General features: G+C 41.7%; 1 protein-coding gene across 2 annotated transcripts in view; it reads right to left on the bottom strand.

Moving 5' to 3' along the window:
* Nucleotides 1-1262: 1262 nt before the first annotated feature.
* The window catches only part of plxna2 (plexin A2), a 566368-nt gene continuing 551445 nt past the window's right edge, over nucleotides 1263-16185 (bottom strand). For both annotated transcript variants that reach the window (XM_086011309.1, XM_086011311.1), the window contains exons 31-33: nucleotides 12927-13139; nucleotides 10384-10534; nucleotides 1263-6444 (exon numbers count right to left, since the gene is read on the bottom strand). In XM_086011309.1, the coding sequence (XP_085867435.1) occupies nucleotides 6349-6444; nucleotides 10384-10534; nucleotides 12927-13139 (460 nt within the window). In that variant the 3' untranslated portion in view covers nucleotides 1263-6348. The remainder of the gene's footprint in view (nucleotides 6445-10383; nucleotides 10535-12926; nucleotides 13140-16185) is intronic.

Here is a 16185-nt window from a genome sequence, read left to right on the forward strand (position 1 = left end):
GGCGAGTTGGTCCAATTTGATAACTGTAATACTCGAGATTTCTATGAGGTATTCAGAGAATGGAGATTCAAGATACCTGCTGGTCAGGAGTTTTGGCAGAGTATATACCCACAGCTGGACTTCAATAGGATTTGGAAGGGAGTGTGGGCAAATTTTAAATGCCCAGAATGGATTGAACTGGATTTCAAATTGGCTCATAACCGGATTTTTACCATGACAGTCTTGTGCAAGATTGGACGAGTGGAGGCGACAACTCGCCCAATGTGTGGGACACGGGATGAGACTCTGTCCCATTTACTGGTGTTATGTCCGCAGTTAAATGACTTTAAGCACTATGTTCGACAGTTGTGTGAAGCTTTTTTGTTGGGAGGGGACCGAAGAGCGAGAATGGGAATCCCGTGGGACTCAATTTTGAGATGGGGATTGCAGGAGAATCTGCCCGAGTCTAGCGGAGCGGCAATTAATTTAATGTTCAGTTTGGCTAGATTCGTGATTGTGCAAAGAAGGAATGCTCTGTTTTTTAAGGGGAGGAGAATCAATCTAAAAGTGTATTTTAAATATAAGCTAAAAAAGATCATTATAAGGCTCTGTGGATGTTTTATTCAGAAAGGAATTTAAGGACAGTATTTTACAACCAATTTTTAAAGTACAATCGATTAATATATGTTACAGGAGACAAATTAAACTTCAGGTTTTGATGTTAAAATGTGGTGGCGGAATGGCTGTGCAGAGCAGCGGAATTGATTTGTATCATACAATGAAATGATCATGATGTTGTAAATGTTCTTAATGTTAAATAAAGTATATTAAAAAAAGTGGGTAGCACCCTTGCCTCTGAGTCAGAAGGTTGTGGGTTCAAGTCCCACTCCAGAGACTTGAGCACAAAAATCTCGGCTGACACTCCAGTGCAGTGCTGAGGGAGTGCTGCACTGTCGGAGGTGATGTCCTGCGGATGAGACATTAAATCAAGGCCCTGTCTGCTCCCTCAGGTGGACGCAAAAGATCCCATGGTCACTATTTCAAAGAAGAGCTGGGGAAGTTCTCCCTGGTGTCCTGGCCAATATTTATCTCTCAACCAACATCACTAAAACAGATTATCTGGTCATTATCACATTCCTGATTGTGGGAGCTTGCTGTGTGCAAATTGGCTGCCGTGTTTCCTACATTACACTTCAGAAAGTACTCCATTGGCTGTAAGGTACTATATAAATGTAAGGTTTTTTTTCAGAAAACCAAAGAGAGAAATAATAAATCCAGTAATGTTTTATCAAGTTACCTTTATTTATGTACAACAACAGTACAAAGTGATTCCGGCTTGCAAAATAGGAGTGATTCATATTTACAATAGGTACACAATATAACAAACAGGAACAATTTTTAAATAGTTTACTGTATTTTTCTCACATCTCTCACAATTGTTTTTTTTTTTTTAAACTGACAGACCAGGAACTCTCTCCTTTTTGCAATATAGAACTCCAGTGTTTCATTGTGAGATAGGCAGAGGGTCAGAAATGGAGGCCAGAGATTAAAGGTGAGGGATACACTGAAGACACAGATGCTACAAAACACTGAAGGGATAAACCATTGATGAAATCAGTGAAAATCTATGGATGCCAGCTATGTACAGCACCTAGTTGGTCTTTTGTCTCTGCATTGGGGTAATTAAGCTTGTCTAAAAGAATACTGCCTCTGCCTTAGCTGTCCTAATAGAGAGACACAAGGGTAGAAATTGGTATGCGCTGCACCCATGTATTGTGCATAAACCTGTATTTCACCACTCCAAGGTGACATCACTATACTGTCTTTTTACCTCATTAATCTTATGAAATAAGCTGAGTCAAAATATTTCCAAATTTAGCATCTTACTGTATCTTTATGGTTGGAATTGTCCTGCAAGAATTTTTTTTAGGTTTCTGTTTATGATACCTTTTAGAAACACTCGACTATTCAGTATTTTCCTTGTTCTGGTTATTCAGATATCTGTCAGATAGCCTAGATACCCCATATTTACTTGCATTGTATTTGTCAACATTGCAAATGTTCTTTTCCAATTCTCAATGTCAATTTCTTATACTCCAAATCAACAAGCCAGTAATCTGCGTACCTGGGCAAATATTCTTCACTGAACATCCTAAAGAATTTCAAATATTGTCTTAGAAGTCCTACTAGATATTTAAAGAAATGCAAATACCAATTTGTGATGAAAGATTCTAGAATAAATGTGGTTAAGGTGTGATTGAATGGTGATAATGGATGTATGGTGGCTCAGTAGGCGGTAACTGAGAAGCAGCTTGATGGATTGTCCTTAATTGCAAGCTACTGTATCCCTGCTTCTCCATTACTGCTTAAATGAGGGCTGTGATTAAACATTTCAGAATTTAACCAGAAACCAATGTACAGTTGAATGCACATACTGAACATGCTAATGTGATACGGTCCAATTTGTGACAAGGTCTTGACATTCACAGATTGTTATCAAGCTCCAAATTTCTAACTAAGCAATGATATAGCTGTCCCGGTTATATGCACGTCTGATTCTATACACCTGTTTAACCCAACCAACCTACTGCATGCTATCGGATTCCAATCTAGGTTTTATTTTGTTACCGATTTCAGCAGAGGTTTCTTCAATGTCTTATTTGGTAACTGCACTGCCTGGTGCGCTATTGAACCATACAGATCAGCAAAGTCCACGTTTCGGTCCCTGGTCTTTGCTGAATCAGCTAATCGCCACCAGGGTGACGGTGGGTTACTATAACTGGCATCAGTTCCAGGGCTCCCACTCTTGGTCAGTATCTAGTGATCATTGCTGGAAAGTGCTTAAGGGTTGGACATTGGTTACAAGTAGGATTGGGCTTGGGCGCGATGGTCCCACAGTCAACAGACTATCCAAAATCACTCTCTGCCATTCCACATGAAGAATGGCCATGTTAGCGAGAAATCAGAGGATTACCAGCACACCCAAGGAACTGCGGGCCAGCATTGGGCAGCACTTTTAGCACTGAAGAGGTGATGGGAGAAAAATATTTTTTGAATGAAAGGACAGAGACAATATAGTGTGAACAGTCACCAGTTCTGCAGCTATGGGACCATGATTATACTACTGCATTCAACTAGGAACACATTCATATACTATAACAGAAGAGCAAAAGGATTTCCTATTAATACTTACAGGAGGGGCAAGTTGGTTTCTTACTCGTTTCCTTCTTGTCACTTTTTTTTAAAATGGTTTTTAACCATCATTCCCTCCTACTGGTAGGTAGTATCGTGCATCTGATACATCAGGATTTATTCTGCCCGCCAACATGTGACTTGTGATGTTCATTTGAATCTCCATCAGCAAGCTTCCTTCTAACTTTTGTTTTTATCATGTTATAGAATAAAAAAGATAGCAGCGGCGGAGCTAAGGAGGATTGGGGTTGGGAAAGGGGTCGAAGTCCAGATTTAGCCGACTTGGTGCAGCAGAGCACAGTCATCACGACGCCCTCCAATGCCGCATTGCTGTTCGCATCAGACTCAAAATGGCATCGCGATCGCAATGGGGAATTTAAAAGTTAAGTGAACAAATTATGTGCAGTCAGTTCTGGCCAAGTTCTGATATACAAAATTGGTCGACCTCAAAAGTGATTGCGGGGGGGTGGGGGGGATGATGGGGGTCATAACCCCTCCCCGATTCTGCCACTGAAAGGCAGACTATACAGTGAAGCTGTAGTAGCCTATATTCTTTGAATGAAGATCATCTCCTCATAACATGAACCACACCCTGCAGTGTTGAATGACACTGGAGGAGTAACATCTGTGTGTCCTTTTAATTTTATATGACTCCTCAGCCTAACTTATGACATCTCCTCCCCCAAAGTGCAGCAGTATGTGGGGTTATGACTAACGGCATGGAGAGGAACAAATGAAGAGTACAACTTTCCAAATGGAATTGTTACACGTTATACGGTACCAAGTGCCATCTGTCCTCTCCTCTGCTTCTCAAGGTATTGACACTCAATTTTTTTGTTTTTTTTGTTACTGTTTTAAAAACAGTTCTTAGTCACTGATCCACACTTTAGAAACATCAGATTGAACCATGTCAAAACACTATAGACATCTTCTCACAAATGTGCAAATAACACTATCCACTTCTTTGTATAAGAATTGAATTACTAGAGAACCAAGCACAACAGCAATAAAAAGCAGTTCTGGGTTTTTCCATCCCACAGAGAGGTATAATCAATATTTACAACACTTACACACTTTGTGGCACTAGGACATGCACTTTTAAAACCTTTGGTTTCTTCAATGCAAAATGGAAAAAGAAAACTGGTTTGGAAGGCTGTTTACAGAAACTGCTGTAGATATTTGATGCCAAGAGACAGTATCCATTTTGCAGATTCATACTTAAAAGTATTTAAAAGAAAATCTTTGGTAGCAAAGCACTCATGATGCTTGCTTCACACCATGTTTTGAAAGTCTAGGCCTTCCCTCTGAATAATAATCAGCCTGTGCCAGAACATTTGGCTGGTAAGTTTCCATTTTTCTCACCCACACTTAAGTGGGAAGCAAAGCCTCTCACATCTAAGCAATAAACCAGTACGTCCGCTATTTTGCTTCCTAACTGGCATCTCCCGTTAGGCTGACTAATAGGTGGTACTGGAAAAGCCCAAGACATGTCTGTCCATGTTTCCAAAGAAATAGTGAGATAGAAGCAGTAAGTGACCAATATGGGGAGGAAGTGAGACACCAGACAAATTATAACTAAAGGGTTCATTTATATTTCCTTTGAAAGCATGAATTGTCTCACCTGTCATTTGAGGAGAGTGAAAGCCTCAACAGTCCAGAACCATTATTATTTCGAGTAGCGACAGCTTCCAAATGTCATCACTAATGCCACAAATCCACCAGCGTGCATACGTGGAAGCCAACACGACAACACTGATACTCAGCAAATAGTATCGTTATAGCTTTCAAACAGGCTTGAAATGATCCAGCTGTAAGCTAGGACTCAGCAAACCCTAGTATTGCAATGCTCTCACCGCAATGCTACCAAGCTGCTCACTTGGATTGTTAGCGGTTTCATTTTCACTTCTTTATTCAGTACCGCCACCTGATTTCACATTTTACTGACACAGATCTCTGTAACTGACCGATGGGGGATATTGCCCGAGCTGGAGTCTGATCAATGACTTTGCTCTGTTAACTCCTTCCCTGTGATTTGTATTTGATGAAAGAAAAAAAGTGAATCTCCAGCTAAGGTGGGAAATGTCTTCAATTTCCTTTCCTTTATTTCACACCTCAGTTTGGTAGAAAACCCATTAAACATGTAATACCGTGTAAAGGTGAAATTATGCACTGTGGTAGTAATCACTAAATGACATGATTGTGATTTACAGGATTATTGAATAACGTGCGATGCTGACAGATTTTCCAGTACAATTTCTGAGAGTCTCCTACTGAGCCACAGTATTACATTCAGGAAGTTCGAATAAAGGAGAAAGTCCTTTGTGTATGAAACTCACATTGCCCTTACTAATGTTACAATATGGAATAGTTTGGCTAAATAGCAGCACTAATGAAACTTTGATATTTTAAAACAAATGCAGAAAAAGGCGTAAAATAAAATGTAAAAAATTGACAAACCCAATGCGGTGATTGTTTTTTTTCCCCATATGTGCATTTATGGTTTGTATCTGTACTGTAAAGTTCAATAAAGTCCTTAATACGTTATGATACAGGGATGACACTGGTTTAAGAAAGGCAAGATTCTGGAGCCCAAAGGGTACACACTTCCATTTGTGGAGTCTGCTGCTCTTCGCTTCTACGTTGCACTGGAAACAACAGCTGCCTCAAACCAGTTCCATTTTGGTGGAAGAGGCTTTGGTCATCCAATTGTGCATGATGCTGCTGCAGCTGAAAGTTATTCCTCACAGGGGGCGGGGTAGAATTCTATAGCACTGTGCCGATTTTACATGTCCTTTCTTGCTTGCAGCCACATAAACTGCCTGTATTGTTCATTAGCATCAAGTCCTGGTCAAATGATCAGTAAGCTCACCACAAATATAGCTGTAGCTCCCAAAGGATGCCCTCTGTAAACAATAAACCATGGTACTCAAGGTTATCGCAGCCCTAGTTGCAAGTCAACTAAAGGTAGTATTCTGAACACAGCCATACTTCGAGAAAAACAAAATGAAGAGGTATCCAACCCCCTTTCAAACATAAACGGCCATGCCAGCCACTTGTTATTGTGCAACTTTGGCCATGGCATTTAACCACATGATCATGCTTTGCTCTCCCCATCTTATGGCTTCTCTTTCTCCACTGAGTTCATTGTTGAGCCACTAGTTCCTGAAAACATAGCTCTCAACTCTCTAGCGACATGGCGGCAATCAGCTGCTCTACTTTATATGCCAGGCGTTGTCTCCGTGCTTGCTCATCTTGCTCCAAGGCAGCGGTTATCTAATAAAGGGAAGGGAAAAGAGAGACTGCAATATAATCAAAACAGCATTTATACAAAAGATACTATCTCAGCAGTACGCTTAAAAATTGACAGTTCAGCTCAAATTAGCATAGTGGAGACTGCTAATGTGATGCAAGTGCAATCTGCTTTTAGCATTTCTTTCCATAGACGGGCGGCTATGGTTGAACCCGAGGACAATTTTGAGCCTGTTCCCTTGGATCTGTAGTGGTTTCAGGCAGCTGGCATTGTGCACAGGTGCATGAGGAGAACTGTGATTCAGATTCGCTGGTGGTCTTGTGTTGTTGCTCGAGGCAAATGCTTCTGGAAAGATGAATCAGGTGAGTGGGGGGAAAAGCAAAGCAATGAAAGTTCAGAGAAAATTTGGGAGCTCAATTATTTTCCATTGTCCTTCAATGGGAAAGGCATCCTTCCATTATGGCAGAGAATCAAAATTCTGTTATTCAATATTCCTTGATTCATTGCAACATTTTTTCAAATTTATAGAAATTACAACACAGAAACAGGCCATTCGACCCAACCAGTCCATGTTGGCATTTACCCTCAATACAAGCAAATGCACTTAATCACATTTACACAACCTGTTCCATATCCCTTCATCCTTTATTCCTCATAAAAGAAGCAAATGTTGGAAATCCCAAATTAAAAACAAGTACTACTGGATATATACATTATCCTGAAATGAGAAAGTATCAAACAAAGCCCCAGGTGCAGACCCCCTGCCAGAATCTGTGCTCCGACAAAGTCTACACCCAAAATGATAGAATTTTAAAGCACAGGAGGAGACGATTTGGCTCATTGAACTCTGAAATGAGCTATTCACTTAGTCCTATTCCCCTGCCGTTTCTCCATACTCTGAAATATTTCAAATGCTTATCATTTCCCCTTTAAACTATCATGGATTTTGCTTCCACCCATGTTTCTGGTACGGCATTTCATGCCTCAACATCCTCTGGGTGAAAAAAAATCTTTGTTCTTTTGGTGATAAGTTTATGCCCTCAAGCTATCGACTTACTGACCTTGGAAATACCTCCAACAGATATCCTCTTAACTTTCTCTGTTCTAGTGAAAAGAGTCCCAGTTTCTCTAGTCTCTCAAAAATAAAAGCCCCACTTCCCTGTTTTTATCTTAGTGAATTTCATCTGTATCCTCTCCATGGCCTTCATATCCTTCCTAAAGTTAGGTCCTCAAATTGATGTCTCACATGAAAGGAGCATTTGGGGTCCTGGACAATGATGTAGAAAGAGGTGGATGAACAGATGGTATTTCTCTATGGCAGCATGGAAAGCACCAAGTGAAGGGAAGACATGCTTGGTGGTGGGAACATGTTGTACATTGCAGAAATAGTAGAATTTGATCAAGTAAACATGGAAGAGAGAGGACAAGGGGAATCCTGTCATTGAGAAGGGTGAGGGGCGAGCACAGAAGCGCGAGAAATGGGTCAAACACACTTCTGAAAAACTTCATTTAAGGAAAGACGACGACGACATTTCAGAATCTCTGGTGTGGGAAGTGATCATTATCAGATCAGATAAGTCAACACTTGGTGTGGTCTTCCAGGAGTGGAGGCAAAAATCTTGGACTCATTCAAAAGGCAGCTAGAAAACGTGATGGGAATATTCATTTGTTTTTCTGGATGGATGAGCTAAGATAATCTGAATGGTCCCCCTCACCCATAGCTATCTGGTGGTATTTTTGAGCTTGAAACTAAACTATTTTAAAGAGAAAAAGACAACTCTCTAGCTGATAAATTATTTCCAGGCAGTTGGTTTGATCTTCAAAATATGTCCCTACTTTTGGTTCAGTTGTGACTTTAGCTGGCTACAATTTCAATTTCCAGGATATTATTAGCAACACACTCACATTTTGCCCCCTACAGTGAACATTGGAAACTATATACTACATGTGTCTAAGATAGACATTCCTCCCACTTTCACTTTCTGTAAATGGAGGTCCAGAGGCACATGGAGCAGGCATAAAATCTGCCCAGAATCATATTCACTGAAACAATGATGTTCTGAATATTCCTAATGAATGTTAACCATCAGTTTACAAAGCACGTATTGCTAGTCTTTATGTGCAGCAGTCTCCAGATGAAGTAAAACATAATTTTGCGTTATTCTGGTGCAAATGATACTCAAATGCTTAATGTGCTACTAAAGAATAGCTAATGTAAAACTAACACTCCAGGTAATGAGCATAAAATGCGGAGATATGTGGTCATTTGTAATAATGAGATTTTTCTATATTACTACCTGTTTATGTGGTGAAATTACTGTTTGTGCCAGTGGATCGCATATTAAATGATGTTCATTAACACTGCTAATGAAGTACCACAAGGATCCTCATTTACTTGTGCAGAGAGATAATGATTTTGTCTTTGTTGGTTTCTTCACCAGTGCAAATTTGAAGAGCCCAAATGAAGCCCCCATGAAATCTTCTCCAGAAATGATTCACAGGCCAGGCACGCGAATGTCCCTTCCAGTTGAAGAGATTGTTGCATTTAAATGAGCAAAACAGAACACCACAACCAATACAAGCATTACCCCTGTGTTATCAAATATATTTTATATCGTATTCTCTAATCATGAACAGTCAGATAAATAATGACTCCCAAAGTTCAATTTGGTTCTTACAGTACAGCACTCAGGGCGGTTATGTCAGAGACAGTCCAACCTGGTGCTAAGGTGTTGCATGACTGTAAGTAACGATGAGATGATGTGACAATTTCGGCAACTGAAAAACCAAATAGAAAATGAGCTGAAATATTATAATGCAGCCTTTTAAGTTGAGAAAAGATCGACTGTAGTAACAGTTCTATAAAAAGTGGAATCAGATTTTCAATTGTTAATCAGGAACGACTATGAATTGAAGAATCTGGTTCCATACAGTTAAATATTCACTTCAAACGTATTTTAAAAATTGAAGATCTTTGAGTGAGAAGTGCGCATAATTTCAGGGTTTGCAAAAAAAAATATTCAAAACGCGATTGGAAAAAAAGACAGGATCAATGATGCCATTAATGGCACCAATGTACATTGACAATTGGTGCTCCATTAAACTTGCACCAGGACACACACCCGCAAGCCAGGGCCTTCCAAGTACTCTGGCCAGAGTGTTCTAAAAGTATACTGCAAGTACATTTACTTGTACTTCTTGCAATTTAGTATACTGTATCCACTGCTCACGATGTGGTCTCCTCTACATTGGGGAGACCAAACGCAGATTGGGTGACCGCTTTGTGGAACACCTCCGTTCAGTCCGTAAGGGTGACCCCGAGCTTCCGGTCGCCTGTCACTTTAATTCTTCGCACCACTCCCACTCAGACTTCACCGTCCTTGGCCTTTTGCATTGTTCCACGGAAGCTCAGTGTAAGTTCGAGGAACAGCACCTCATCTTTCGATTAGGCACTTTACAGCCCTCTGGACTCAACATAGAGTTTAACAATTTCAGATCATAACCTCGGCCCCAATCACATATATATTTTTTATCCACACTTTTTGTTTGTGCTTTTTGCTCTTCTCTCCCACAAGCAGCTGTCTTCCATTCTGCCAGCGCAGTTTACACTTCATCTAGAGCCATCCTTTGTTTCTTAACCTGTTTCATTACCATCTCCTTTTGCCTTGAATATCTCTTAATGTCTCTTTAATTCTCCTGCCTTCTATCCTATCACACCTTCCCTTTTGTTCCTTCATCCCCTCCCCCATTTCCCAGCCCCTAAACTTGCTTTAAAATCTGTTCCATTTCCTGCTTTTTTCCTGCTCTGACGAAAGGTCATCGACCTGAAACGTTAACTCTGTTTCTCTCTTCACAGACGCTGCCCTGACCTGCTGAGTGTCTCCAGCATTTTCTGTTTTTATTTCAGATTTCCAGCATCTGCAGTATTTTCTTATTGCTCTAAAAGTATGCTGTGCACTAACCTCTTCACTGTATTTGGTAACGTAAGAGTAGATTTCGTTCAATGCACTCAGCATGTTAAACTCATTCGCGTGCAAGCGGGACTGCTCCGCCAGGTAAGCGTTCATGTCTTGGTCGCTAATTGCAGACATTTTGGCAATATCAGCGTAATACCTTCAAAACAAAATATATGCTTGTGACACCTCAACGAGCAGTTTGTTTACAATAATATAGGCAACAACACCCAGGGTTAATAATTTGCCTCCCAATGTATATCCCCAGTATGGAAGTGCAGCGGGTAAATGAGCCACAAAAAAATTGTATGGAAAATTCAACTTTATTTTGGTGCTGGGACAGATCAGTCATTATCTACTAACCACATGCCGATAATGGAGTTTGCAGCCAAATGCAGCCATGCGAATGAAAGCATTGAGCTCTTCCCACTTGTAGGATGCACTTTCAAAAAAAAAAGTGTTAGAAGCACAGACCATGACATGCTGGGCTCCTACTTAAAGTCAATATCTATTGCTGCCCTGGAAAAGTCTTATTATAAACAAATGTCATTACACACAGATAATACCAAGGTCTGTCGACAGCTCAGGGTCAAAAATCAATTGTGGACAAGCAGGCCATCGACATAAACCCCGTTAGAATTATATTTTATGGCAGGTGCACTGACGAATAGGGAAGGAGAAGTCAGGAAGACACTGCCAGTGGGCACATTTGCATGCAAATGGGGCAAAAATAATATTGTGCAGCCACAGAATACAACTGTGATTAATCACAATGATGAAAACCGCCCCGAGACATCTGGAATGCCCTGCGCTGTAGTGGTGAAAGCACACGGTCAGCAGCTTTCAGAGCTCAGCCTCCTAGTTATTTGAATGGGGAATACCAGGGCTACTTTCATTCATTAATTAATCCCATTTTTGAATCTTTCCCGTCCTCCTTCATTTTGAAATGTGGATTAATTGATCACAGACGACCCTCAGCTTTCGGAGCTCATGTTAATGTGTGTGATGAACCGGTGAGACGCAACTGTGGCAAACCAAGATGAATGAGGCAGCCGTCCTTTCCCAAAGCAAAAAGCCCACCTACGGGAGGTATCCCACGCAGTAAGCAAGTAGCTTGCAGCATTCCCATGTATCGCATCTCCATTCAGAAACAAAGAAATGTGATTTACATTGTTGAAACAACTGTATTGGAATCCTGATTGGTCAGTCATGGCTCAGTTGGTAGCACCCTTGCCTCTGAGTCAGAAGGTTGTGGGTTCAAGTCCCACTCCAGAGACTTGAGCACAAAAATCTCGGCTGACACTTCAGGGCAGTGCTGAGGGAGTGCTGCACTGTCGGACGTGCCGCGTTTCGGATGAGATGCTAAACTGAGGCCCCGTCTGCTCTCTCAGGTGGACGTAAAAGATCTCATGGCATTATTTCGAAGAAGAATAGGGGAGTTCTCCCCGGTGTCCGGGCCAATATTTATCCCTCAATCAACATAACAAAAACAGATTATCTGGTCATTATCACATTGCTGTTTGTGGGAGCTTGCTGTGTGCAAATTGGCTGCCGCGTTTCCTACATTACAACAGTGACTACACTTCAAAGAGTACTTCAGTGGCTGTAAAGCGCTTTGGGACGTCCTGAGGTCGTGAAAGGTGCTATATAAATGCAAGTCTGTTTTTTTGTTTAAAAAAAACACAACAACTGGCCCAACAAATGTTACACGAGTGCTAGCACTTCTACAGAAATGGCCATTCTGCCGTATTTCTCCCTCAGTCTGCTTATTCATTCATGTGGACTGCAGTGAACTAAAAATAAACTTTGGCCAGATATGATCTTTTCTAGAAAGTTATTAATACTCAGAGATGAATGACAAACAATATGCAGCATGCCGAGTGATGAAAATGCAAATAAGCAGATCCCATTTTATGCTTGGATCGGCATACTTTAAGTGCTGTTGCTGGAACACAATGCAGTGAATCAGGTAAAATAAAAAAAGTTTGAATATTCACACTATTGCTGAATGGGATATTCCCAATGAACACTTTACAATTCCCAATACATTAATTGGCTGCACATTGGAGTGCAAATGCACTGTATGAAAAAGCTGGACCTCAGGATGCTATACTACAACGTGATGTATAAAATTACAGTTTTACAGTACATACTGACCTGGAGTCAGCTTAATTTAAACAGTTAAACCTGGTTACTACAAACTACCAGGGACCGTCAAAGCACTTTGTTTTAAAAAACTGAATTAGTGGTTCATCAGACGGAGTTCCGAAGCTGCTCTAATGAATATAATGGAACTTCAATAGGGATCAGTCAGAACCATTTTGCCCGATTAAAAAGCTTGCAACAACAGGGTTTAATGGTAGAGCTCCATTTCCTGCTGTAGTGAACAAACATATGTCAGTTTCAATCTGTTAATGGTACTGGCTAACTAACATTTTCCATTAAGCAGCACTCAGTCCCCTGTGTTATCAGATATATCGCGTGTCATGTTCTCTATTCATGAATGAAGTCCAATAAATACTGACCCAGGGTTGATGCCAGTATACACTCACCTCTCAACCCAGCTCTTATAGTTGGGGATATCCTTGGCATATAACAATTTATTAGATGGCGAGTCCTTGCCCAGTCGGTGCTCAGAGGTTGAACAAGAGTCCATGAATGTCTGTGCCACCACGGACAGACACGCGTCTGTAATACTGCTCTTGTGAATGTCAAACACAAACTGCGGGTTCTTAATCACGTTGACCCAAAATCGTAATGGTAAACTGTAAAAAAAAAAAACACTTGGATTTGAATGTAATCACGACACAGAAACTGGGTCACATGACCTTGTTACTTTGCAATGTATCATTTGACAGCATCCAAATAGAGTAGCTGAACTCTCATCATATGAGCACCAGGCATTACTTAATAATGCTAGTTGATCTCTTGGAATGTTGCACATGGGGAGTTAAAGCCATATACAGTACTTAGGCCAAGCTGAGCGTATAATTGGACTCAGGCGCCCGAGTAGGGTAGGGGAGGCAGGAGAGGAATGGGAAGGGGAGGGGAGTTGGGGGGGGGGGGTGGGGAGCAGAAGAGGAGCAGAGAGCAAAGGCAGAGAAACTATCTGATGGGGTGGGGGGGGGGGGGGGGAGGGTTCTGAGGAGATAACCTACCTCTGCTGGTGCCAGAATGTGATTTCAGCGAGGGTGGGCTCCAGTTCTCCCCATCAGCCTTACTCTCTGCCAGAACATGCTCTTCGGGGGGGGGGGGGCCCCGGGGGGGTGAGTGTATTTTACCAACCATAGACTTCAAATTTAAATTGGCTTAATTGTTTGCTCATTAAATTCCACATTTCATTTCTGCGACATAATCGTATTAACTGCCTTTATGTCAGGAATGCCTTTAGCAAAAAGGGATCTAAACATAAACATCAACTTGCATCTATATACTGATTCTGAATGAATCTGACACCAAGCTTTGTGGGGTGGGGGCATGGAGAGAATAACTAGAATGTAATGATGGAGGGAGTTTGGGATGCAGCTAGAGAGAGAGCAGGGGCATGGCGGCTGGAAGAGTAGCTGCAAATGGCGGCACGGGACACAGGTTAGACAAACGATAGAAGAATGGCAGTATAGTGGACGAGCATAAGGATCACAAAATTGATCACAAGGCTGTGGGCACCAGCGAGGACCGATAATGGAAGTACTTTGCGTGCCAGGACTTGGGGAGCAGTATTAACGAAGAAGCTGCAGCTTGTGAAACGCACAACCATGGAGGATGGCATTGGAATGTCCGTGGGGGAAAGGTAAGGGGAGAATTAAGCAACGCAGCAAAGATGCTGCTCTAAGGAGAACAACCCCAGCTTCTCCAGTCTATCCACGTAACTGTAATCCCTCATCCCTGGAACCATTCTAGTAAATCTCTTCTGTACCCGCTCCAAAGCCTTCACGTCCTTCCTAAAGTGTGGTGCCCAGAATTGGACACAATTGGGGCCGATCTAGTGCTTTATACAGATTTAGCACAACTTTCTATCTTTTGTACTCAATATAGGGCTGGATTTTGATGCTGGCAGCGTGTAGGGGGCGGGACTACAACTTTCGGGGTTGTAGTCCCGCCTCCATCGAGTTGTGGCCAACCCACTCGATTTTGACTTGATTGACCTTGTTGAGCCCGCCCAGCGGGCTCAGCGGGCCAATTAAGGGCCACCTGGCAACAGGTGACGTCACAGATTGACATTTCATCTGTCAAGAGCTTTAGACAGATGAAATATCAGCGTTTGACAGCTGTTTGAAGCTGTCAAACACTGACAATCTGTACTCCAAGTTAATTCCTTCCTCTCAGGCTGATTTAGAGACCTCTCCAGAACAGAAAGCTGAATGCTGCAGATTTTGACAGCTCGCGGCCATTCTGCTTTCTGTGCCGGTGAGATGAGGGACTCCCAAGACCTGAAGGAAGGAAGGCTGTAAAGGTAAGTAAAGGTAATTAAACTTCTTTAAACACTTTACACACACCAAACACACTTACCTCTGAACCCATGCACCCATCACTCACCTGAACACCGAACATCTTGAACCCCCCAAGCCCTTCAGCCCGACGGTCCGCCTCGCTAACTTGGTGTGGTTTGGAGCTGTCGGGAATCCCACACTTCAGGAATAAAAATAGGGATTAGGCTAAAAACTGCCTGTTAATTACCTGTTAACAGGCAGTTAATTGGCACTAACCCCCTTCCCGCCTCGGGGAGGCGGCTCCCAGCACAGGTCGGGTATCTGCCTCCTTTGAAACTGGCATGGAGGTGGGTTGGGGGCGGGATGGGTTCTTGCGCCCCGATTTCGCAATTTTAACCCTCCACACGCCTCCAATCCCGCCTCCACGGCCCAATGAAAATCCTGCTCTATGCCTCTATTTATGAAGCCCAGGATCCCATATGCTCTATTAACCTGTCCTGCTACCTTCAAAGATTTGTGCACAAGCACCCACAGTTTTCTGTCTCCTTGCGCCCCCTTTAAAATTGTACTATTTAGTGTGTTTTGTCTCTCCTCAGTCTGCCTACCAAAATGCATCACTTCACACTTTTCTGCATTGAATTTCAACTGCTATGTGTCCGCCCATTCCACCAGCCTGTCTACGTCCTCTTGAGGTCTATTACTGTCTTCCTAACTGTTCACTACACTTCCAAGTTTCGTGTCATCTACAAATTTCAAAATTGTACCCTGTACCTCCAAGTCCAAGTCATTCATGTATATCATAAAAATAGCAGTGGTCCTAGTACTGAACCTTGGGGAACTCCACTGTAAAGAGGGTGAGAAGGTTGGATCTCAAACAAGCGTGCTGAGCTTGAATAAAGGAGACTATGAAGGTATGAGAGCGGAATTGAATAGAGTGGATTGGGAAAGTAGATTAAAGGGTTAAGACGATACATGATCAGTGGTGTACATTTAAGGAGTTATTTTACAACTTCCAAAAAATATATATTCCACTGAAAAGAAAAGGGTGTAAAAGACAGCCATCCGTGGCTAAGTAAAGAAATTAAGGATAGTATTCGACTAAAAACAAGGGCATATAAGGTAGCCAAATCTAGTGGGAAGATAGAGGATTGGGAAAACTTTAAAAGACAGCAAAAAATAACAAAAAGATTAAGAAAGGGAAGATAGATTATGAAAGTAAATTAGCAAAAAATATAAAAACAGATAGTAAGAGTTTTTATAGTTATATAAAAAGAAAAAGGGTGGCTAAAGTAAATGTTGGTCCCTTAGAGGATGAGACCGGGAAATTAATGGTGGGAAATATGGAGATGGCAAAAACACTGAATGAATATTTTGTATCAGT

Source organism: Somniosus microcephalus, chromosome 18 (genome assembly GCF_052327205.1).
Source record: "Somniosus microcephalus isolate GS21.2 chromosome 18, FLI_Smic_1.0, whole genome shotgun sequence".
In the NCBI taxonomy this organism is placed as follows: Eukaryota; Metazoa; Chordata; class Chondrichthyes; order Squaliformes; family Somniosidae; genus Somniosus; species Somniosus microcephalus.